Source organism: Rhipicephalus sanguineus, chromosome 3, assembly GCF_013339695.2.
Source record: "Rhipicephalus sanguineus isolate Rsan-2018 chromosome 3, BIME_Rsan_1.4, whole genome shotgun sequence".
Lineage (NCBI taxonomy): Eukaryota > Metazoa > Arthropoda > Arachnida > Ixodida > Ixodidae > Rhipicephalus > Rhipicephalus sanguineus.
In genome coordinates, this window is record NC_051178.1 from 7892723 (window position 1) to 7919153 (window position 26431).

At 49.4% G+C, this 26431-nt stretch overlaps 1 protein-coding gene across 1 annotated transcript in view; it reads left to right on the forward strand.

Moving 5' to 3' along the window:
- LOC119386432 (proteasome adapter and scaffold protein ECM29) overlaps positions 1–26431 on the forward strand; it is an 814720-nt gene that overhangs the window by 494531 nt on the left and 293758 nt on the right. The window contains exon 27 of the mRNA XM_037653733.2: positions 24612–24691. Within this exon, the coding sequence (XP_037509661.1) occupies positions 24612–24691 (80 nt within the window). The remainder of the gene's footprint in view (positions 1–24611; positions 24692–26431) is intronic.

The following is a 26431-nucleotide window of genomic DNA, read 5'->3' on the forward strand; positions in this document are numbered from 1 at the left end:
GCAAGCTCGCAACACTCTTCAGCAAGCCTGGCTGTGTCAGAAATAGGTGCACACTCCGATGGATCCTGCTTGTATGGAAGTATCGTGTCGATGGTGTGCAACGGGTGCCTTCCGTACAGTAAAAAGAAGGGTGAGAAACCAGTAGTGCTCTGAGGGGCTGTGTTATAGGCATAGGTGACGAAGGGCAGAATGGCATCCCAATTGGTGTTATCAGCGGCAACGTACATTGAGAGCATGTCACCGAGCGTGCGGTTAAAGCGTTCGGTTTGGCCATTCGTCTGCCAATGGTAAGCAGTAGTATTGCGGTGAACAGCATTGCACTCTTTGAGAATGCCTTCCACGACTTCCGACAAGAAGACACGGCCTCGATCGCTGAGAAGCTCCTAGGGTGGACCGTGGCGCAGTATGAATTGGTGCAAAAGGAAGGAGGCAACATCGGGTGCTGTAGCCCCTGGGAGGGCGGCGGTTTCGGCGTATCGCATTAGATGGTCAACAGCGACGATGGCCCAGCGGTTACCAGCCGAAGTCAGAGGAAGTGGTCCATACAAAGCGATGCCCACGCGCCCATACGGACGGTTAGGGCAACGTAATGGTTGTAGACCTGCTGGCGACACGTGCGTTGCAGGTTTTCGGCGTTGGCAATCGAGGCAGGAGTGAACGAACTTCTGCACATAGCGGTACATCCCTCGCCAGAAGTATCGTTGTCAAATGCGGTGGTAAGTTTTGGATACCCCAGAGTGTGCATTGCATTGCGGGTCAGAGTGGAAGGCCTCGCAGATTTCAGAACGCAGACTGCGGGGTATCACTAGTAGCCACTGGCAGCCGTCGGCGTTGTAATTGCATCGGTGCAGTAGGTCGTCACGAATGGCGAAATGGTGGGCTTGACGAAGCAACGCGCGAGTGGATGCTGTTGCCGACGGATCAGTGAGCAAGTCAATCAGCGAGGTGATCCATTGATCCTTGCGCAGTTCGGTAACGATGGTGTGAACGTCGATTGAAGCAAGAGCTATGTGATATACTGAGCAGGGGGCATTGTCATCAGGCAAGGGAGAGCGCGAGAGGGCATCGGCATCAGCATGCTGGCGTCCGTTGCGGAACAGCAAGCGGATGTCGTAGTCTTGCAGGCGAAGTGCCCAGCGGGCGAGACGGCCTGAAGGGTGCTTCAATGACGACAGCCAGCAGTATACATGATGGTCGGTGATGACATCAAATGATCGACCATACAAATAAGGTCGAAACTTTGTAAGGGCTCAGATGATCGCCAGGCACTCTTTTTCCATGACTGTGTAATTGTTCTTGGCTCTGGTAGGGGTACAGCTTGCGTATGCCATGACATATTCGGGGAACCCTGGTTTGTGCTGCACAAGGACAGCGCCGAGGCCTACGCCGCTGGCGTCCGTGTGTACCTCCGTTGGGGCCGCAGGATCATAGTGGCGTAGTATGGGAGGAGACGTCAACAAACGACGGAGCTTTGCGAACGCGTAGTCGCACTCGGATGACCACGAATTTAGGGGTCCGTTACTTCCAAGGAGCTTCGTCAGCGGCGATATGATGGTGGCAAAGTTTCGTATGAAGCGTCCAAAGTACGAACACAGTCCTACGAAACTGCGCAGTTCTTTGACGGACGTAGGTTTGGGGAATTCGGCCACGGCCCGAAGCTTGTCCGGATCGGGAAGGATTCCGTCCTTGGACATGACGTAGCCGAGGATTGTCAGCTGGCGTGCTGCAAATCGGCACTTCTTCAGATTCAGTTGGAGGCCGGCATTGCGCAAACACGTCAAAACATGCCGCAGACGTTGGAGATGCATGGAGAAGTCTGGAGCGAAAACCACGACGTCGTGCAGGTAACACAAGCACGTGTGCCATTTCAAGTTGCGCAGAATGGTGTCCATCACGCGCTCGAAGGTCGCGGGCGCATTACACAAACCAAACGGCATGACGTTGAACTCGTACAAGCCGTCAGGCGTGACAAAGGCTGTCTTCGGTCGAGTGTCATCCGCCATGGGTACTTGCCAATACCCCGAGCGCAAATCAAGAGATGAAAAGAATTCGGCTCCTTGCAGGCTGTCAATCGCGTTGTCGATTCGCGGCAGCGGATAAAGATCCTTGCGAGTGATCTTGTTGAGCCGTCAGTAGTCCACACAGAACCGCATGGAATCGTCTTTCTTCGCAACAAGAACAACGGAAGACGCCCATAGGCTGTCCGAGGCCGAATAACGTCACTTCGAAGCATATCGTCGACTTGCTGATTAATGACCCGACGTTCTGCGGCAGACACGTGATATGGACGTTGCCGCAGTGGTGGTTGGGCGCCAATGTCGATGCGATGCGTAACAGCGGAAGTGCGGCTGAGAGAAGTTTGCCCGACATCGAAAGAAGAACGAAATTCTTCCAGCAGGCACAGAAGTTGGGAACGCTGGACCGATGTGAGGTTATCAGCAATGGAGGACCTAAACACATCAGCAGGTGACGAATCGGACGTGGAAACAGCACTGAGCGTATGGGAACTGGGACATTGCATGTCATCGGGTGCGTCCATAACTTGTGCATCTTCGAGGGGTTCCACTCTGCCAAGACATTCCGCTCGCACCAACGTAACAATGTATGGAGATGGGTTGTTAACAAAAATATCGGTGCTGCCCTGAGTAACTTGGACGGTCGCGAAAGGTACCAGCAAGCCTTTTCTTGTGCAAGCGGGGTCAGATGGCGAAATGAGTGCAGTGGTGTCGGAGAGACCGGCGCAGTCGACTGACATAGCCGTCGACGAGAGTTTGGAGGTACTTTGGTATCGTCTTTGACGAGGATCTTGCTCGATACCGATGAAGTGTCTGCCGGCGTCAAATCTGAGAACGGGGAGAGTTCGATTTTGGCTGGTGTGCAATGAATTACGGTGTCGTGGCAAGAGAGAAAATCCCATCCCAGGATGACGTCGTGAGAGCATGCAGCAATTATAATGACGAAGCGAGCTGTGCACATTGCTGTAGGATGAATACTCTGGGCTGTACGGAGAGACATCCCTGAAAGTGGCGTCCTCACTTTTTGTGGCAATTGGCTCAATTTTCGGTCCATAACGGATACTGCGGCTCCAGTGTCGACAAGGGCCAGATGCAGGAACACCGTCGACAAACACGTCTATCACGTTCGATGGGCTTCGCTGAGGGCTTTCGCAGTTCGATAGCGTCGCAGCCCTTGCCTCCTGGACTGTGACGACTAGTTTTCCTGGTCGCGTGCGACCGGACGTGGGCGCATCGGCGACAGTGAGCGACGTCGTGGAGACGGAGAGCGCCGAGTAGATGGAGCTTGGCGTGATGTCGGTGACAGAGGCGTAAATGGAGCGTAAAATGTGCGGTTTGATTGGCTGGTGGCAGGCGACACGACTTAGGGCGGCTGGACGCGATTGCAATAACGCTCTACGTGGCCGGCGTAACGCATGCGAAGCATATAGGGCAGTTGTCAGGTGTGCGCCATCGGTTTGCTGGAGCAAGGCCCGCCCATGGCGCAGGACGTGATTGACGGGGTGGCGACTGATATGACTGCATTGTGGGCTGCGCTCGTGGCCTCTGCATGACGTCGGCGTAGGTAGCTGGCACAGCCGCTTCGAAGGACTGATGTCTAGTGGCGGCTTCGGCGTAACTGTGTGGGGCTGCCGTAGGTATTTCTGGGGACGTCCTTGCGACAACTTGGGCGTAAGTCAGTGGTGCAGGAGCCGGATGGTGCTGGTGGTAATCGGGCATGACCTCCGCGATTTCCTGCTCATTCGCTCGACGGAGGGGAGGGAGAAGAGTGGTTGACGGCTGTTGAACGTACTGAGGTTGAGCAAAGTCCAGCAGAGAGAACTGGCGCGCAATTTCCTTGCGCACGAATGACTTCACCTCTGCGAGCAAGGTGGAGTGGTCGGATAAGGTCGACAAGCGAGCAAGCTCGGTGTCGCGGGATGGAGAGCGACGGGTCATCGACCGCTGCCGCCGCAGCTCCTCGTAGCTCTGGCAGAGCGTTATGACCTCGGCCACTGTGCTGGCGTTTTTGGCGAGCAGCATCGTGAAGGCATCGTCGTCGATGCCTTTCATAATGTGCCTCAGTTTGTAAAATTCTGACATGGTGGCGTCGGCTTTCTTACACAATTGAGCATGGCTTCAATGTAGCTGGTAAAGGTTTCGCCGGCCTGCTGAGCGTGTTCTCGCAAACGCTGTTCGGCCTGCAGCTTACGAACGGCAGGGCAGCCAAACACGTTGATAATGGCGGTCTTGAAGTCGGACCACGTCGTAAAATCGGATGTGTGGTTGTTGTACCACAGGCCGGCCACACCCGCGAGGTAGTAAACCAAGTTGGTCAATTTTCCTGCCTCGTCCCATTTATTGGGGACACTCACGCGTTGATAGATCGCGAGCCAGTCCTCCACGTCGGTCCCATCTGCGCCAGTGAAGACTGGGGGGTCGCGGATGCAAGGGACACCGGGACAAGTGGTCGGAGCAGGAGGCGGCGTTTGCTGAGCGGCGTCTTGCGGCATGGTAGATGGCACGGTACGGGATCGAAGCTCCAGGGGCATCGAATAAAGACCGAAGTTGTGGTGACTGTACAGCACTCTCCACCACTTTGTAACGGCGTTTATTGACGGCGACGGTGCACAACGACGACAGTCACAACGGAGCGCAGACTCGCACAAGCACGAGGGGCGTGCTCTCCGAGAAGAGACGAAGAGGGTGACCTACTAGAAGGCGCTCGAGAGGACGACCCATTACAGCGTTCCAATGCTTCTCTACACTTGGAATAGTTCACCAAAGCGACTGGATGCGTGGACGCAGGAGTCGGCGTGCATGACGTGGTGTTGAAAACTAAGCAGAACTAAGTGTACATGTGCTTTGATAATGTTCACATTTGTTCTGCCTCCACTGCAAGTAGCCACCGCCACCGCTTTTGCTACTTCTACTTACCGTATTTACTCGAATCTAACGCGCACCTTTTTTTCGGCAAAACGAGTCGTAAAATCGCATGCGCGTTAGAATCGAGTACCGAAAAAACGGTTATCGTATTGCCATCGGCATTTCAAAATGGCCGCCTCCTACGCACCTCGGCTGTACCTCGGCCATTTCTGTCATTGTTTCAGTTCATTCTGTGCTGAGGAGTTTGTCATTTCGTTCTGCATTCGCATCGGCGTCATGGAAGTGCCCACTCCAAATACTCGACGAGTGCACCACGATGTCGCATTTCAAAGAAAAGTTATTACATGTGCAGAGACGGACGGAAATCGGGCCGCATCGCGGTCGTTCGGAGTTGCCGAAACGGTGCTTGCGAGACTGGCGCTAAGAGAAGCAGAAGATTGTTTTACAGCAAAGCTTCACGAAAAGGTTTCTGTGGACAAAAGCAGGGCCGGTTTGCCGAACTCGAAGAGCGTTGACAGCGACAAGGAGTTGTCCGACAGCGACGAAGACTGATCCATTATGCGACTCGTATCGCCGCCGTAGTGGTGACAGTTTCAGCGGCAAGGCCCGCCGTTTGACTTTGTGTTTTCTTTTTTTTTGAAACTTTAGTTCTTTAAACCTCAAATACTTGTTCTTCTGAATGTGCGAAGGTGGCCTCCTACGTACTTTTGTTCATTTCTCTCACGAAAAATGGGTGCGCGTTAGAATCGATGTTGTACTTTTTTTTTTTTTTTTTTTGGTCGCGGAAAACGGGTGCGTGTTACAATCGAGGGCACGGTAGAATCGAGTAAATACGGTACTCCGTCTAGAAATGAGGTGAATGCACGCCACTTTGCCCGTTTCAGAGCTGCTCATTTCGTACCGAATTGAAGTTGTGCATGCGGAACGTGGAAAAGAAATAGTTTCCGCCTTTTCAAGCTGTTGTTTCCGTAGATGCACCAGCAGAAACTACATAAGCGGTCATGGCAGCAGCGGTGGGGCTGATTTGCCCAACTGTGCAAAAGCAAGATGTGTTGGGGCACCCCTACTCGCTGCTGCTGAACCTTCTGCTAATCCCAGTCTTCTCGACAGTCTTGATCTGCATGAGGATCTTAAGGAACGAATCTGAATGAGGTTCTTGGAACATGTTGTAGAAGCCACGAGCTTCAACAGGCTGCACGGCTAGTTTACAGTTGCGCTGACGAGCACCACTGCTGACTCCAGCCGCCATTTTGAACTTGCAGCCGGACCGTTCGAATGTTTACATCACGTGGTCTATATGCTAGTGCAGTTGAAATATGGCTGGCACGACTTCCCGCCAAGCGGGAAGGCATTTCACTGTCGCATTGCAGAAAAGTCAGTCTCTGGCCAATTTTTTCGCATCGGGCTCGCCACGCGGTTTTCTGGCCCCTTAGGGGGTGAAGCAAGTGGATTTCATGTGGATTTTTCCGCTTTCAACTTTTCGCACTAGCTGCCTTGTGCACTTGCAAGTACGCACACAAGCTCGTGCCGTTGACACCGGCTACGTGCCCGCCATGCGTATGATGCCGCTTTGTGATTCGTTGTTGGCAGGCAACTGCAGAAAATGCATGCGGCTGTTGCTCGTGCTGAAGTGATAAAATTTGGGGCAAGATCGATAGTTATTTCAAGGGTGTCACTCGCTGCCTCTTTATTATATAGAGGTCACCAATACGTGTGCTTCCATGGCAGGGAATATAAAAACTTGAAAATATTGATACGGGGTTGTTTTGGTATATACAATGTATATTTACAAAGAAGAATTGGTAGACGAGTCAAGCTGGCTGACCAGCACACTCGCGCGCCAGTCGGGCTGTCCAGCACTTCGTCTTCCTTCACTTCATCTCCGTAACAGGACCCCCGGGCGTTGTAGCGCCGTCTCGGCGCAAGTCCGGCGATGAAGTGCGAGAGAAGTAGGGCTTCATCCGCGAAACATGCACAATGTCAACAGGTGGCGGACTTGACGAATTGAAGTGCAATGGCGCAAGCTCGTAATTCACGTCGCTAACTTGACGCAGAACTTGGTAAGGTCCTGAGTAGCGGGACAGGAGTTTCTCGGAGAGCCCTACACGGCGACATGGTGACCAAAGGAGCACCCAATCACCTGGGGCAAACTTCATATGACGATGACGTTGGTCATAGCGGGCTTTTTGAATATCCTGCGACATGGCGAGACGAGATCGGGCGACTTGACGAGCCATGTGAGCCCGGTCAGTGGCGTCGTGAGCGTACATTGTAGTACATGGCGCGGAAGGCAAGACGGTGTCAAACGGCAATATGGGGTGGCGACCATACAAAAGATAAAAAGGGGAAAATCCCGTGGTGTCATGTCGAGAGGAGTTATACGCAAAAGTCACATAGGCCAACGTGGCGTCCCATTCGCGATGATCTTGTGAGACGTACATCGAAAGCATCTCCGTGAGTGTGCGGTTAAGACGTTCAGTAAGACCATTAGTTTGCGGGTGGTAGGCAGTAGACAGCTTGTGCTCTGTGGCGCAAGATCGAAGGAGGTCGTCGACAACTCTGGACAAGAAAGAGCGGCCGCGGTCCGTCAGGAGCTGGCGGGGCGCACCATGGAGGAGGATGACGTCGTGAAGAAAATCCGCGACGTCAGTGGCGCAACTAGTTGGCATGGCCTTCGTGATGGCGTAATGTGTCGCATAATCTGTAGCGACGGCGATCCACTTATTTCCCAGAGTCGTCGTCGGAAAAGGGCCAAGCAGGTCAAGGCCGACGCGATAGAATGGTTCAGAGGGAACTTCAATTGGTTGGAGAAATCCAGCAGGCGGCAGAGGAGGCCTTTTCCGGCGTTGGCATAGGTCGCATGTAGCAACATAACGACGCACAGAGCGGTATAGTCCAGGCCAGAAGAACCGACGTCGCACGCGGTCGTATGTGCGCGTAACTCCGAGATGTCCCGCCGTCGGTGCGTCGTGAAGTTGTTCAAGGATGACAGGCCGTAGATGGCGAGGAACGACAAGCAGGAGCTCAGGGCCTTCAGTGCTGACGTTGCGGCGGTAGAGGATGCCGTCATACAGCACGAACATACGGAATGTGGCGTTGGCGCTGCCAGACTGGACGGCGTCGATGATAGCGCGCAATGACTCATCCCGACGTTGTTCGGTGCGCATATCGCTCACGTCAGTAAAAGCCATTACGCAGCTGTCCGGATCATGTGCAGCGGGGTCAGGAACATCCACCGGATGACGTGAAAGACAGTCTGCATCCTTGTGCAAACGTCCAGACTTGTACGTGACTGTAAACGAAAATTCCTGGAGCCGCAAAGCCCAGCGACCAAGACGTCCGGTCGGGTCCTTCAGAGAAGTGAGCCAGCAGAGAGCGTGGTGGTCCGTAACGACGGTAAACATGCGGCCGAATAAGTATGGGCGGAACTTGGCGACAGCCCAGACTAAAGCCAAGCACTCGCTTTCGGTGATGGAATAATTTCTCTCGGGGGCAGAGAGCAGGCGACTGGCGTACGCTATCACGCACTGTCTACCGTGCTGCCGTTGAATGAGAACTGCGCCGATACCGTGCCCGCTTGCGTCGGTTCGGACTTCTGTTGGAGCAGATGGATCAAAGTGGGCAAGTATGGGAGGAGTAGTCAAGAAGCCGATGAGAGCGGTGAATGCTTGAGCCTGCTCAGGGCCCCATGAGAATGTGATATCCTTCTTCAGCAGATCTGTTAGCGGCCTAGCAACAACGGCGAAGTTGTTCACGAAACGGCGAAAGTAAGAGCAGAGGCCGATGAACCTCCGCACGTCAGAAGTAGAGCGAGGCACAGGAAAGCTGCGAACGGCGCGAATCTTTTCAGTATCTGGTTGCACGCCGTCAGCGTTCACAGGATGGCCCAGTACGGTAATCTGACGGCGGCCAAACTGGCATTTCTTGGAATTCAGTTGAAGCCCGGCTGTTCTGAAGACTGCGAGAATTGCGGCGAGACGCGTGAGGTGGCTGTCGAAGGTGGAAGAAAAGACAATCACATCGTCAAGGTAACAAAGACAAGTAGACCACTTGTAACCGCGCAGTAGAGAGTCCATCATCCGTTCGAATGGCGCAGGGGCATTGCATAGGCCAAAGGGCATGACCTTGAACTGGTATAGGCCATCAGGTGTTATGAAGGCAGTCTTCTCGCGGTCCATTGCATCGACAGAAATCTACCAGTAGCCGGACCGAAGATCAATAGACGAGAAGTATGTAGCTCCGTGCAGACAGTCCAACGCGTCATCGATGCGTGGTAGCGGGTATACGTCTTTTCGTGTGATCTTGTTCAAGTGGCGATAGTCAACGCAGAAGCGCCAGCTACCATCTTTTTTCTTTACAAGGACGACAGGGGAGGCCCAAGGACTGTCGGAAGGTTCGATGACACCTTTGCTGAGCATTTTTTCGACTTCCGTTTGGATCACTCTGCGCTCAGTGTGGGAGACACGATAGGGGCGCCGACGAATAGGACTCGCATCACCGGTGTTTATACGGTGCTGAACGACGGACGTTTGGCCTAGAGGTCTGTCGTCAAGATCAAAAATGTCACTGTACGACGCGAGAAGGCGACGGATGTCATTGGCCTGTGCAGGGTTGAGGTCTGGTGCAATCATCTTCGAGAAATCATCCGGGAAGGAAGATGAGCTGTTAGTCGCAGTAGGCGTAAGTAAATCAGTCTCGGTGCTGAGAGTCGCAATTTCAAATTCGTCAGCATCAGAAATGTTGGCCAAGAACATGCCACGGGGAAGTACTTGAGGGCACAAGCTGAAGTTTAGAAGTGGTAGCGAAGTACGGTTGGCGGTGACAGTCACGAGGGTATGTGGAACGGCGACGTTCCGGCTCAAAAGAACGTCAACGAGGGGATCGAGGACGTATTCACCGTCGGGAACCTGCGGCTCTGCGGTCAAAACGACGTAGGTGACTGCCTGAGGTGATAGACGCACATCTTGAAGAGAGCACAGTCACGGTGGTGTAGTGTTAGGAGCAGCGACGATCTGAGGCAGTTCTAGCTGAAGGACGCCGGTAGCGCAATCGATGAGAGCAGAATGATCCGATAAAAAGTCCAGTCCAAGGATAACGTCATAAGGGCAGCGGTCAATCACGGCGAAGATGAATGAAGTAGGTTGGTCGACTATACTTAAGCGGGCAGTGCACAGACCAAGAACCAACGGCGTGCCGCCATCGGCCACATGGAGCACCTGCGTAGCTGCTGGTGTGAGTACTTTCTTTAAATGTTTGCGTAGGCTTGAACTCATTACCGATATGTTCGCTCCAGTGTCGACAAGTGCTTGGACAGGTACGCCGTCTACTTTAACGTCAATGACACTTCGTCTAGTGGGTACAGAGAGAGGATTTGGTGCCGTAGTCGTCAATGCAGCACCACCTCCGGGGGCTGCACTTCTTAGTTTTCCGACATGGTGCGGCCGAAAGCCACGGGGGACGATAGACGTCGTGGCTGTGGCGAACGGGACGATGGGCGACGTGTGTGCGGCGAACGTGATTGGTGTCCACGTGGCGAAGGCGAGCGGCTGTACCAAGTGTTCCTAGCGGCATTGTCAGCGGCGTTGGACTCGGGAGCGGAAGAAAAATGGTGAGCATTACCGTCAAAACGGGTAATATTGGTCGTTGCACGAGGCACCGAAGACCATGTGTTGCGGCAGTAACGAGCAATATGTCCAACGCGGTGGCAGGTGAAACATATTGGGCGGTCATCTGCAGTTCGCCACTCAGCCGGGTTGCGAGAACGTGCAGAGAATCGTCGGTTTGAGAAGGACATAGCAGAAGGGCGCTCGCTGACTCTGGGCGTGGCAACAGAACACACGGAATGCACTCCGATATTTTCCAGCTCCTGACGAACGATGGCTTGAACGAGAGGAACGGTAACAGGGGCATCGGTGCTGCGTGAATAGAATGCTGAGGGCGCCATCGCTTCCAGTTCACGACGAACAATTCGTGTAAGGTCTTCCGGCGGCGAAGAATGTTGCGGTGTCGACTGGTCTTCACACGTCGACGTGGCAGCGGTGTTTGGAAGTCTGGCGAACGGTTGGAGAAGGCGGCGGCTTTTTGCTTGTTCGAACTGACGACACTCCTTGATGATCGAATCCACGGTAGAACAGCCCTTGCACATCAGGAGGTTGAATGCGTCGTCGGCGATCCCCTTCAGCACATGCCCGACCTTCTCACCTTCCGTCATGTCATTGTCGGCCTTTCGGCAGAGAGCCAGCACGTCCTGAACATAGGAGAGGTATGATTCCGTGAAAGATTGGGCACGGCAGGCCAATTCCTTTTTGGCGGCGACCTTACGGCCGGCGGGTTTGCCAAAGACCTCTCGCAACTTTTCTTTGCATCGGTCCCAGCTAGTAAGTTCTTCGTTGTTTTCGAACCACACCTTTGCGGTGCCTCTCAAGTAAAACAACACATTGGCCAGCTGAAGTGTGGGGTCCCATCTGTTCGGTACACTCACGCGTTCAAACATGGCCAACCAGTCTTCAACGTCGACGCCATCGGTCCCACAGAACCTACCGGGATCCTTAGGTGGTACGAAAACAAGTGGTGGGGACGGCGACGTTGATGGAGACAGCGACGTTGATGCGGAAGCCTCAGCGTTAGCCATGGTTGGGAGGGCGATGCGACGTCCGCTGCGGAGCTCCGTTGCCTGCTGCAGTACCCCGCACTTCCACCAATATGATACGGGGTTGTTTTGGTATATACAATGTATATTTACAAAGAAGAATTGGTAGACGAGTCAAGCTGGCTGACCAGCACACTCGCGCGCCAGTCGGGCTGTCCAGCACTTCGTCTTCCTTCACTTCATCTCCGTAACAATATCGAGGAATTTGTGGTATGGAGGTTGGTTATAGGCAGGTTTAACTGTATTTATTCTTTAGTTTTTACGTTTTTATTTACAAATACTGCAGGCCCTACTCAAGCCCTAACTGTGATAACCGGGTAGTCTTGGGCCATGCCGGTCGCCGGACTGAATCACACACACGCATGTTGGCGGGTTCCACACACTGACTGGCTGGTCATGTGCGCCATATTTATTTCATTGCAACATCGACGCCCCCGGGCACCGGAACGGCAAACTAATTTGTCACATCCGTCCCCCCTTTATTAATGGCTGCAACAATTGTTTAAGATGAGTAGCGCGATACTGTTCTTCGAATTCTGGTACTTCGACGCAGGACAGGAGTACTGGGTGCTGTGACAGCAAGTTCTGTTTCCCTCACCACGTCTTCTCTGGGATCTTGCCTAAACTCAGTGTCGTGAAGGCGATCCGGAGTTAGCTGCCTCTGACCCACGTCCAAGCTTGGAGCAAGACCTGTAGCTACTGGGCTGCCTGACTCTTGGTTGTCTGCACTTAGTTCCTCAGGGGGCTGGCGGATGTGATCCAGATGTCAAGTTAAGTGCTGTCCGTCCTCCGGTAGAACATCCATGGACGAAGTGCGTTGTTCAGTGACGACTGCAGGGAGCCACGCAGGACCTGGACGGAAGTTCCTTGCGAACACCTGGTCACCAGGTTGACCCAAAACCCTTGGTCTTGTTGCTTGGTCTCATCTGATTTTTTAAGTTGCTTCTGTAGCACCTTAGTCCTGAGGTCTGGGTGTAGCAGGTCCAACGCAGTCCTCAGCTTCCGCCCCAACAACAGCTCCGACGGACAGCAAGCCGTGACCTCGTGAGGCGTTGACCTGTAAGTCAGGAGCATGCGGGCAATTTGAGTGTGAATATCTCCAGGGCCAGCCTTCCGCAACTTGTTTTTGACAGTCTGCACTGCCCGCTCTGCAGCACCGTTTGACGCTGGATGATACGGCGGCACCAGCATTCGCCTCACCCCGTTTTTCTTGAGGAATGTGGAGTAGAGCTCACTGGTAAATGCTGGCCCATTATCGGACACGACCATATCTGGAAGGCCATGGTTTGCGAGTATAATTCGCATGCAGGAAATAGTTGCTTCAGCCGAGGATGTGGAGACCGGAAACACTTCAGTCCACTTTGAGAACGCATTGACTGCAATAAAAAAAAATAGGTGTTCCTGTAGGGACCGGCATAGTCCACATGCAGCCGTGACCACGGTTTCTCCGGGAACGGCCAGGGCATGACAGGCACTGGTCGTGACACCCTTTGATGCTCCCGGCAAATACGGCACCTTTGAATGGTTATCGCTATGTCGTTATCCAAGCTAGGCCACCACACATGGCTACGCGCAACTGCCTTCATTTTGGACAGTCCTGGATGACTCTCATGCAGCAACTGGAGGACTTCCTATTGTAAGGATTTTGGAACAATGACTCTGTTGCCCCATAATAGACAATTCCCTTGCACACTCATCTCATGAAAGCACATCTCGTAGGGTCTTCCCTCTGACCCTAGGTTTATCTCGCAGCCTGACCACAACGCTGCTCTTATTTGCGACAGCACCGGGTCTCTGGAGGTAGCTGCCGCAACAGCATTTGACGACAGCACCCCTGGGTATACTCCTTCCCACATTAACACTTCGGCAGGGCAGTCAACAACAAATTCGGCAGTTGGCAGAGGTAGCCGGCTTAACCCATCGGCATGTGCAATTTGTGAACCCGGCCTATACTTCAGGTCGTAACTGTACCCCGACAGCAGCAAGGCCCACCTTAGCACTCTCGGAGAACAGGATTCGGGAACTGGTTTGTCTGCTGCGAGCAGGTCGAGCAGTGGTTTGTGATCTGTGACGGCCTCGATATGCCGGCCCCATAAGTACTGCCGGAACTTTGTAACGCCAAATACAAGGCTCAATGCCTCCTTATCTAATTGGCTGTAGTTTTTCTCAGCGGTTGCCAGGCTGCGGGAGGCAAAACCAATGGAGCGCTCTTCTCCAGATCACTCTTTGCGCCAGTACTGCTCCAATACCGAAGGGAGAGGCATCAGTGACAAGCACAGTTGGCTTTCCTGGGTCAAAGTGTGCCAATATAGCAGCAGAGGCCAATAGCTCCTTGCTTCTCCGAAATGCCTGCTCTTAATCAGTTTCCCAGCGCCGTGTTGTTCCCGATGCCAACAAACTGTTGAGCGGCTTTAACACGGCAGAAAGGTTTGGCAAAAACCTTCTGTAAAAATTTACCAGCCCGAGGTAACTCTGAAGTTCCTTGACCGCTCGGGGTGCGGGGGCTTCCAGCACTGCTTCAGTCTTAGCCGGGTTTGGACGCAGCCCAGCCGCACTAATGATGTAGCCCAAGTACTGGGCTTCTGGTTTCAAGAATTCGCATTTGGATAACTTCAGTCGCAGTCCCGCGGTTTTCAGGCGATCCAACACTCGGCCCAAATTCTCCCAATGCTCTTTGTCACTGGTTCCTGTGACCAGAATATCGTCAAAGTACACTATGACATGGTCAAGGTCGTGCAAAAGATTTTCCATCTCTCGCTGAAATATAGCCGGAGCTGATGAAACCCCGAACGGCAGCCTTGTGAATCGATATAACCCCCTCGGGGTGTTAATGGTGACTAGCTCTTGGCACTCCTCATCGAGTGGGACCTGCTGGTAGGCGTCTTGCAAGTCAAGCTTTGTGAACTTCTTGCCCCCTGTAAGCCGCGCAAAAAGTTCCTCAATCCTAGGAATAGGGTAGGACTCGACGACTGTCACCGGGTTTATGGTAGTCTTAAAATCGCCACAGACCCGAACCCGGCCGTCGCGCTTCAATACACGAACGATGGGCGTGGCCCACTGAGAAGTTTTCACCGGTTTGATAACGCCTTCCCGTTCCATCCTCTGCAGTTCTTCAAAAACCCGATCACGCAAAGCAAATGGTATCGGACGTGCCTTGACAAAACGTGGCTTCGCGCCCTTTTGTACGGATATAGAAGCTGCAACGCCGTGAAACGTGCCAAGCTGCTCCGAAAAAACTTCGTGATATTGGCTTACCAGGTCTTCCGTAGACTTCACGACGTTGACTCCCTCCGTCTGAGCGATGCCTAGCTTGAAGGCCTTCATCCAGCTTCGTCCAAACAGCGTAGGACACGCCCCTTTCACGACAAATAGTGGTGGCTGGCGCTCCTTGTCGCCAAGTTTGACCATTGCTTCCCGCTTTCCCTGGACGTGTTTCATGTCGCCGAAAAAACTTCTCAGCTGCACACTCGATGGCTCCAACGGCACCGACGGAAAAAGCTCGGCGAACTTGCCATCATCAATGGTCGACACACTTGCGTCGGTGTCCAACTCCATATCGAGCGTTACGTCGTTAACTTCAACCACAATGCGCATTGGCTCCGAACTAGCTGTGTGAAGCGTCCACAAGTCGAAAACTTCGGGCTCTTCAGCAGAGACAGGCAGGTCGCCCAGGTTGTTCATGCGACTAGACTGGCTCCGGTCGAAATTTCTACTCCCCGGCTGAACGCTGCAAACTCTTGCAAGGTGCCCTTTTTGGGGGCAGTTGTGACAGATGGTGTTGCCGTGCCTACACCAACGCGTAGAATGACCTCCCCCGCAATGAATGCAACAGCTATCATTTTTCGCCGAGGCGACAACGTTCGCTTGCTCCGGAGCTTCGTCAGATAGTAGCTGTGCTTACTGACAGCTCAATGCGCGTGAATCTTTACGCGCAGCCTCCATAGCTACGACGGTGTCCTTCGCAGTTTTGAAGGTTAAACACGTCGTTTCCAGCAGCCGTGTTTGCATGGTTGTGTCATTGATTCCGCCGACTATCTGGTCGCGCAACATGCGCTCTCGAAATGTTGCGAAATTGCAGTCTTCGGCTAATTTCTTCAACGAGGCAATGTAGTCACTCACGGTCTCCCCCTCTTTTCGATGCCTCGAAAAACACTTGAAACTTGCCACTACTTCTGATACGCGAGGGGCGTAGTGCTTGCCAAGTGTGGTAAAAATTTTGGTCAGTCCTGCTTGGGCGAGTCTGCTTGGTGCTAGGAGGCCTCGTAGCAGAGAATAAGTCTCTGGACCGCAGCATGTCAAAAATACAGCTGTCTGCTTGTCGCTCGGGATGTCGTTTGCGACGAAGTACAGCTCGGCCCGCTCACGGTATTCCGCCCACTCCGATGTACTCGGGTCGAACAAATCCAGCTTCCCGACGACAGGCATGACAACGTGTGATTGTGCTGTGCCCGTCCGGTTCGTTAGTCGACCTCGTCGCCACTTGTGATAACCGGGTAGTCCTGGGCCATGCCGGTCGCCGGACCGAATCACACACACGTACGTTGGCGGGTTCCACACACCGACTGGCTGGTCATGTGCGCCACATTTATTTCATTGCAACATCGACGCCCCCGGGTGCCGGAATGCTGCCTCTTTATTATATGGAGGTCACAAATATGTCTGCTTCCATGGAGAGACCACAGGGAGTATAAAAACTTGAAAATATCGAGGAATTTGTTGTATGGAGGTTGGTTATAGGCAGGTTTAACTGTATTTATTCTTTAGTTTTTACGTTTTTATTTCCAAATACTGCAGGCCCTACTCAAGTCCTAGCAGGTGTGGGGATATTTCATTTCTTTTATTACACCTTAAAGGGACCGACAACTGATTTTTCTCGACACAGTTTTTTACGGCGCGACAGGAAGCTCACCCTTCGTAGCGTTTGTAGCTGCAGTGGTTTATCCGAAAAGCACGTAGTTATTTTATAAGCAGTATTTTTCGATCTGAAAGGCTCCAAACACGCATGGAGGCTTGCTCCAGCAACGCTGAGAATTGATAGCGATGCCGCTAGCCCTTGTGAAAGCTGTCGTTTTCTGCTTTCGCAGGAGTTACTGTAACTATGCTTAACCATCTTTATTTTGAGCTTTCCAACCATCTTTGCAAATAGTAAGCTGTTACAATGAGATGTGTGGCTTTATACACCTTCCCGGTATTTGTACAGCGTTGTGTGCACCTGCGCCCAAGGTTGCCTGCGCCTGTGTCATGGGTGGCTTGTCCTGGCTTCGTTACGCTCTCGATACACGAGCCAAGCCAAGTAATCGAAAACGTAACTGTTCATATGCACGACCGCACTGAGTAGCAGCGCGCGTCATTTCTGAGACGAAGTGTAGGTAGCAAAACTATGTCGCTCCAAAAACTTAGCGACCTGGAAACTGCGTGCACGGTTGCATGAGCACGCTGAAAAGTTGCTCAAGACGCGCTGACGAGCATGGGATCATTACGTCGCGCGAAGGCAGCGCCACTTTAATGCATACTACTGACGCAGGCCTATATGTACAATATTATGGAGTAATACCTTTTAATATAAAGAACCGAACAATATTTCAATACTTACAAAAAAATCGTCGACCGCGTACAGCAATCAACGGTCACGTGGCCGTCTTCATCGGATCATCCATGTTTTTGCCGCCAGAGGCGCCACAGGTCATTTTTTGTGACTTTCAATTAAGAAATAAAAATATAAATCCATCTGTCACGAAAAAAAACAGGGTTGGTGTGAGTCAGTGCGACGGGCAATATTTACATCAGTGGAGTCAACTCATTTCATATTCTGGGCAGTTGTCGGTCCCTTTAAGGGCCCGAAGGCATTGCACAAGGGGGGGGGGGTATAAACAGGTTTCCAGGCAGTACAACAAATGCAATTGGTGAGAAATGAAACAAGCAAATGTAGCATCATGTAATACAAGAACAATTAACAACACGCTGTGGCAGGTGCATATTGTTAGGGCAAATGGCGGCTTAGTTCTTTGCGAAATTTTTCTCGATCTGAGCAGGAAGCAAGGGCATTGTGCGTGGGAAGAAGGAGTTAATTCATCGCCGATGTACGAATACTTATGCGTGTGATGGGACACGTGTGAGCCAATCTCGTAGATCTTACAGGTGGAATTGTTAGTAGTGTGTGCCTTGTATGTGACTGATAAAAAAAGCAATGAAGCAGACAAAGATGAGTGATTATGCAACGGGATTCGAGAGCTGGAAGTGATAGGGTGTGTTTCAAAGCAGTTACACTAATGTACAGTGAGTATTGGGGTGATATAAAAGAAGCTGCACGGTTTTGTACTGCTTCTTGATACAAACATATTTTTTACGCCCAAATCTCTTATGCAAGCTGAGGCTATGGTAAACGGGCATTATGTAACCTACAGTCATGGCTACAACTCAACATGTTTTCTTTAAATTTATCAAACACTAGCTATGTTATTTTTAGGCCAATGAATACTGCAGATTTTGATAAGGTCAACATCGAATTTGGACACGTAAGAGTACATGAGGTTGACTGCATAAAATTTCTCGGTGTCTGGTCCAACAGAACCTTTCCTGGAACACACATGTGTCAAAGTTAGCATCTGAAATTAGCAAACGTGTAGGCTGTCTTTACAAGGTAGCTAGTCTGGTACCGTGTGGTTGAGACTGCAGATGTATTATGTGCTCGTATATTCTAAACTAACATATTGCATTCTGGTATGGGGGACAACCACGACTACTAACTATCACAAACTGCAGATACTTCAAAAGAGAGCTCTGCGGTGGTTACTGCGGCAGACCCCAGGATTTTTCCACTTTGCCATTGTTTCACCATTATGATTTGCTTAAAGTGAATCAAGTCTACCTTTTTCGTCTGTTGCAGCATATTGAGGTCAATCAATTACACACTCAAAACAATACCTTGTCTAATGATGCACACCGTTTTCAGAAGCAAACCCACCGGGCTCCTAAAACGCGTACTAATTATGGCAAAGAAAAATGAACTTATCAGATAACTGTGGCCATTGATAAAATGTTGACAAATGTTAATTGTGATGTTTCATTGAAAATGTTTAAAAAGGAAGCAAAGAGATAATTACTCGATTCTGGTCTATGTTTTGTATGATATCATTTTCATTGTTGTATGCTTAATAACTGCAGCTGATTTATGCATTTATTGTGTTAACTGAAGTCACACCGTACAAGGGTCAGGCATTCAGCCTTTGTTTGAAAGGAAAACAAAACTTGACGATCGTCGGTTGCACATATGGTAATTATGCCAGCTTCTTGACGTCACCAAGTGTGCAGAATGCCTCCAAACGCATTGTTTGAATATGTGCTACCCGTGAGAGTGAAGCCACTCCTAGATACTGGCTGAGCTGATGGGGAACGAATTAATGTGGTATGTGCGGTTTACCAAAGTGCGTTTTTGTGAGAATGACATTAGTTTACATTTCCACAAGTTCAATGGCGTGAATCAGTCTTGACACCATGCAGGATGCCACGCTGTCTGAATCATGTGGCACAGTGATGGTGTCATCCAGATAAACCTGCACCTGGGGGAATGCCCGACGTTATGCTAGTGAGTCGAGAGTGACTCTTATTGGCGGTAGTGAAGTGAACGCGACCTTTCAGAAAGTGTTCCAGCCAACGTATTAAGTTTTGACCAATACCTAAACAAGTGAGCCTAATGAGTAAATGTGTATGAGACACCCGGTCGAATGCCTTCGAAAAAGACCAGTAATATTGAACCTTTCTGAAGGAGCTAGTCTATATAATGTAGTAAACTGTGCATAAATTTTGCCAGTTGAGTTTCATGAGAACGTTTCTTGCAGAAGCCATGCTATAGTGGGTAGAAAATGTTAATCGATGCGAAATGTGCCGTTAAGTTAGAAGCGGTTATGTGTTCAAGCAGCTTAGATGGGACGCTAGTCAAGGCAATTAGTTTGTAATTGGTGGCAAGTTCTTCTTTTTTTCTAGATTTAAAAATTGGGACACTTTTGCCTATTTTCCAGCTGTTGGGAACGACCGAATCATGCAAGGATTGGCTAAATACCAGGCAAAGTACCGTAAAAACCCACATATAGTCTGAGCTCTTTTTCTAGACTTTATGATGCAAAATTGTTCCCCCGTACTATATTGCCACGCCCGCTTCTTGTTTTATTTTGATGTATTCGGCTTTGACCAGCAAGGACGGTTAGCAGCGCTTGACACTGACCGTGCCGCAGTGTTCGAGAAGCTTCGCGATTGTAGTAGATCACTTTGTTAAGATTGCGCGCAGGATGTGAATAGTCTAGCTTATTCCAGAGTTTGCGCGGCCACCAGTGATAAGACTGGAAAGTTCGATGCGTGATGTATAAAAGAGGGCGCGTCCCAGCCATGAGCAGTTTTTCGATGGCCGACGCTCTGTTCGCCGCTATCAGTGTACAGTGTGTATCGCTGTAGGTTGACTTTTTGTTTCACGGCCACAAATTCGGCCAAATAAAGAGTTTCATTTTGGCCCCGCCGACTGCTGCCTTCGTCAGCGTCACGACCACGTGACAGTATGCAGATCCCAAGAATTTCCAGCCTGAATTCACAGTTTCGGTTTCTGCATTGCTTGGTGCTATCATCATCATCAGGCTTCTGTGTTTGGTCATTGCAACCACTCGGCGCTCTTTACGACGGCCACGATTTTACGGCATGTCAGGATTGCGAAAGCAGTAGTATTCGGCTGCCTCAGCTGCCGAAGCTGTCCGCTAGTGTGCTGCCCGGTGGCAGTTCGGCATAAACGAGCAAAGCATTCGCGATTGCGGGAAACAGAAGGAAGCCAAGAGAACAGACTTTTGGGCTAATTGGTTTGTTACATTCAGTTAAGCAATAGCGCTAAAAACACAGGGACTAAGGAAGAGGACAGCACGTGCACTACTCAAAACCGAATTTTTATTTTCTGAAATGTGTTGTACTTATACAAAAAATGAAGACATCAAAAAGTGCATTAAAAGTGCAATTTTTAGGCGTATGGTTTGACGAAAGCATGTCATGGAATACACGCATCAACAAACTCACTTCAGAGCTAAGTAGAGCCGTCTGTATAATATTTAAACTATCCGATTTAACTCCTTTACATCTAAAAAAGGCAATATATTACGCGCATTTCTACTCCCGCTTATCTTATTGCACACTAGTTTGCGGTACCACAACAACTACAAATTACAACAAACTGGAAACAATGCAAAAGAAAGTGTTCAGACTAATCGAGAACTATTTTGGTGAACCTAATTTGCTTAAAGGGACACTAAAGGCAAATAACAATTTATGTCAGAGTGAAAGCTCAATGTACGACAACGTCTAAAATGGCAATAAACAGCAGTGCCCTACTTACCGAGAAATTAAGCTAAATGTGTCACACGATGAGCTCCACGAGTGGCACATTTTCAAGATGATCCCGATGACGTATGAGAGTCTGCCTACAATTAATCACTAGTAATCAAACTAGCAGCAATAAAAAAGAACCTTCGCTGCATCAAGAGACGTAATAAAATGCTGTTTGTTTCTGTTTGATTCATGGGAAAAAGAACCTCTTTGGCGTTGCCATGGGGAACAGCGTGCGTGTTTCAAAGGTTCCATTTTCGCCGAACTGCGCTTCGCCCGGCTTCGCTCACGCGGTCGCGTCTCAGTGGTAATTTCGGTATCGCGTACTGCCGCGTGTGTTTTGCGCGCTCGTGAAAGTCGCTCTGACTGAAAGTTCGACAAAATGCCATGTGCATGTGATGTTGCCGGATGCCCGAATGGGGCACGCCGCCGCGCAGTAAAGGCGGGCAACGTTGGGAACGGCAGCAGTGACGTGTGAAAGACTGATGTCAGGCGGGTGATTTGAAGTGCGCTAACGCGATGCAGACCACTAAAACGTGATTTTATTTCAAAATAAGCACTTCCTCGGCATAAAAGTAGCACTACGAGGTTTCTGGACCGCTATTTCAACAATCAACATCGACTTACTATTTCCCTTTTGTGTCTCTTTAATGCAAGCAAATTATATGACTATAAAGTCCTCCTGCACGTACAGAAACATGATCTGACAGACATGGCACATGCAACATCAGAACGTTATTCACTACGTAATACACAGATACCAATACCAAGAACATGTACGAATTATGGAAGGTCAGCCCTCACTTATCAGATAAACTTTGATATCCCACCCCATAGATTTAAAAAAATAAGTAAGACTTTTCCTATTAAACGACTGTACAGCCGTTACAGCATAATCTCATTTATTGTCACTGCACCATTGTTCTTGCACTGCATTTTTTATATGTTCCAACATTTCAATTTTTGGTATGTGCAGTTCTCCTAATTATGTGGGTGCATTTTAATTTCTTCTGCATTTCCCTGTAACATTCATTTCACTGTATCTGTGCATTTTTGTTGTATCTTCTTATATTTATTTTCCTGTGTGCCGATGCTATTATATCTTATCAAGTTGTATTAGTTATACCTAGTTGTATTAGTTATACTTTTTATTCGCTGCTGCCTGTGCGGCCCCCCAGGTCCCTTCAAGCCATTTTTCAACAACTTTTTTGCCTGGGGAACCCCCAACTTTTTGTGTTGGAAATAAAGTTCAGTTCAGTTCATGTGGCGGACAAGGGTGTGCTCCCTTCAAGTCCGGAGTTCCAAATCTGCCTCGTAGACGTCGATATATAAGAACGTCTGAAATTTTGGCTGCTAAAAAGCTTCGACGTCCGATTTTTCAGACTTCCTGCCCAAATTTTAGCTCCAAAACAGCATTAATAAAGCCCCCAATTCTGCCACATCTTTCATCTCCATGTTGGAACCAGCATATTTTTTTAGTAATACATTTGCGACCGTAACGGAGCTTGAAAGGCAGGTTTGCCGCATTACAGGGGTGTGACGAGGTGAAGCATATTAAAAATCTAGGGACCACTTCCAATGGGACGTTGACTGTGTCTTGGCTAAGTTCGACCGTAATACAGCTTCAAAGGCAGCTTTGCCGCAATACAAGAGTGTAATGAGGTGAAGCATATTGAAAATTTGAAGGGTTCACTTTTAATTGAATGTTGACTGTATTTGTCTTTGGGAAGTTCGAATAGTTCGAATAGTAAAATTCCAGTGCGAATCGAATCGAATAGCAAACACTATTCGAAAAATATTCTAAATTTCGAATATTCGCACACTCCTAGTCTTCACATGAATATGTGGGAAAATTTCTTTCTAATCTGGCCATCAGAAGTACAAAAAACATGATGTCCAAACTCAAGAAGTTGCCAAAAACTGCATCTTGAGAAAACACATTTTAAAGGTAAAAATGAAGGCATGTCTATGTGGCAAGCATATGCTTTTCAAAAGTATTTCTTCCATCACGAGAGATTGGGAATCACGGTTATTTTGAGCATGTGGCTTTGGTGAACTCCTCATGCGAAATGCAATGGCAAGCAGCCAGGTGACATTTTCCAGGGCACTCTAGACAACAATGAGCTCTGGTTTTTAATAGCCTCCATGTGCTCTTTAAAAGTGATTTTAACCTATCTAGCGTTTATATACGACATTGATATTTTTTGTTATGGAAGTAGAAAAACTAAACTTGACAAAACAAGTAAAAACAAAAAATATGCAATTTTGGAAAATACTTGCGTTTTTCGTGTAGCATCTCCCCTTAAGACAAAAAAAATTTTGCTCGACCTGACTCGCACAGAACTGCACTCACCAAAAGTTTTGTCAACCAGACTCGCTCGCACTCGCAGCTTAATTTGAGTCTGAGTGAATCGACTCACGAGTGAGCTTGCAGACCTATGATCACCAGTGATTGTACTGTTGTGTTAACGAAAGAGTTAAATAGAGGCGAAGTCTGCCAACTTTTTAGTATTTCATTGTTGCTAACTAATAAAAAAAGTTGCTCAATGAGCTATCGTATCTGACTTTTCGATATTTTCAAGCTCTAAGAAATAACAAATTGTCAAATCAGTCTCACCCTTGTGACTCACAGTTCACCGCTAGTTCACCGCTGCACTTCCAAAACACAAGCAACAGCTTTATGAACTGTGTTACTGTGGCCGATTGTGCATAATGAAGGGGTTCGCTGTATGCACGGCTGGTGCTGAAGCCTAGCTCTGGTTCCAGCCGCACGCAGTCGTACCGTGCCAACGTCCCCTTCCCGTAGCACGAGAATCGCAGCTGCGATAGGTTTGGGCAAACAGGGCAACAGGCCAAGTGCACAGCAAACAACACTTGAGTGCTGCACTATCACTCAGAGGAACAGTCCCCTCTATATAAAACTCCTTTTGTCCTCCAGGTGTCCACAAGGGTTGACGTTTTATCACCTTGCGTGAGGGCCCTCGCCCCTCTCTCGTGAGCAGGGAGACGAGGATGAGCGCCATGCTCCCTGCCACAATCACGCCAGCCTTAGCAAACAATAACAACCGAGAAATTTGAGTTTGTTTCCTGTGCAGACAGCCTGGCATATAGTTGTGCGAGTCTTGAGGCCCACTAGAGTAGGAAATGTCTCAAACAATTGTACAGTTGCCAGTGAGAGCTCAGCAGAATTGATACGGGTATTTATTTTCTTGTTTAACAACGTAGGGTAGGCAGTTAATTTCATGAGTGAGTTCCACGCATGTTCCAGCATCAGATAAAATGGCAACTGAACATATGCTATCCAGAGTGTGCTTGCATAGGATGAGTTTGCATGGCTGTTATTGGAAGTACTTCTGACACAGTGCCAAGAATGCTGATGCAACTTCTTCTACATGCGTGTACAACTTTAGAAGGCGCTTGAATCTGAGCCTGCTGTCAGAGAACGTAGCCGAGAACAGGAGTGGGACTATTTCTTTAGCCACGGACACAATCGGCAGTTGTGCTTCAGCCGTCTTTGTGGGGCCTCGCCTGCCCCCTCAATTTGCACCGGATTACAGGCATGTGAGACCTTGTGAAGGTACTTCTGAATGCGATTGTCGAGGAACGTTTGTGGTACAGTCTTAAAAATGACAGAGGCTCTTTCCGAGTCGCAAAAGAAAACTCATGATATAAGGAAAAATGAAGTGTGTGTTGAGACTTCTCTCAACTCTTTTTTTCGCTTGCAGGTTGACCTGTATTTCAAGGAAATCATGGTGGATGTGATGCAGCACCTGACAAGTAATGAGTGGCGCGTGCGTGAATCCAGGTCAGGCATTGCTGCTGGCCATGATTAGGGATAGAAGCACTTGCTGAGTGTCGTGGTGTGTTTTTTATATGCTGTGTCACTCTGGGGCGTGATCTTGTATGCATTCTGTAATGGAACATTCTATCGTGCTGCATAGGATTGGTCGAGGCTCACGCGTATACGTCTGATAGTCAGGCGTGAGAACAGCGCCTGGAAGAGGCAGTGCTGTCAATCATTTTGTGGTCTGGTAGGCAAAGAAGGGGCACAGAACAGACAGAGAAACTGTTTGCTTTAATGGAACGAATGTAGAATGGGCTCCGGACAACTTGGATTGGATCAAAACTTACCGTATTTACTCAAATCTAACGCGCACCTTTTTTCCGGTAAAACAAGTCCAAAAATCTCATGCGCGTTAGAATCGAGTACCGAAAAAAAAAAAAACTGTTATTATATTGCCATCGGCATTTCAAAATGGCCACCTCCTATGCGCCTTGGCCATTTCTCGTGTGCTGAGGAGATTGTCATCCCGTTCTGCGTTCGTATCGACGACATGGAAGTGCCAACTCTAAATACTTGACGAGTGCACCACGATGCCACATTTAAAAGAATAGTTATTACATGTGCAGAGACGGACAAAAATCGGGCCGCATCGCAGTCGTTCGGAGTTCCCGAAACGTGCGTGCGAGACTGGCGCAAACAGAAGCAGAAGATTTTTTACAGTAAAGCTTCACGAAAAGGTTTCAGTGGACCAAAGCAGGGCTGGTTTCCCGAAATCGAAGAGTGTTGACAGCGACGAGGGCTGATCCATTACGCGACTCGTATCGCCGCCGTAGTGGTGACAGCTTTAGCGGCAAGGCCCGCTTTTTGACTTTGTGTTTTACTTTTTTGAAACTTTAGTTCTTTAAAACCCAAATACTTGTTCTTCTGAATGTGCGAAGTTTGACTCCTACGGATTTTTTTTGTTCTTTTCTGTCACGAAAAATGGGTGCGCGTTACAATCGATGTATTACTTTATTTTGTTTTGGTCGCGGAAAACGGGTGCGCGTTACAATCGAGGGCGCGGTAGAATCGAGTAAATACAGTAGATGCTCGGGCTGAGAAGCGAATTAGCTTGCTTTGTGTTTGGCTTAAATCAATCCCGCACCAACAATTTGAGAAAATTGCCACCACCAAATGCCTCGTGAAATTGCTACACCACCTATTGCCCAACCAAGACATTAACACAGGTGCATTGTTAAAGTCTTCACACACTTCATGTTCGAGTTTTCAAAAACAATGCCACTAAATAAAGATATTCAGTTACAGTAATTCTGTATTTTTTTCACATGTTGAAAACATTTCTGAATTCATTATATGGTCCCCCAGCAGATAGGTGAAACGTGGCGACTTCTTGCGGGGGTGTTTCCCCTTCATTTCTTAGCTTTTGCTCCTTTTCATTCTCTCGTTCATTCATAGAATGTGTGCAAGGTCGTGCTCCTGGAGTACCATACTAGGGCCAGGCAAAACTCTTTGCTACTGATTACAGAATTTCTCATTCCCCGTGAGGAACATCTTTTCATTGAGGAACCCTGAGAAAGACAAGTGCTTTTGCCACAAGGTGGGCTCCAGCGACCTTCCCTGCTGCTGAATAGCTTCTCACTTGTTTTGGTGATGATTTTGCCTAAGCAAGTCAGCCATTTGTAGCACATCACATTTACTCAGACCTAAGGTGCACCTAAATTTCACGAGCTCAGAGTTTGAAAATAAAAATGTGCCAGAATT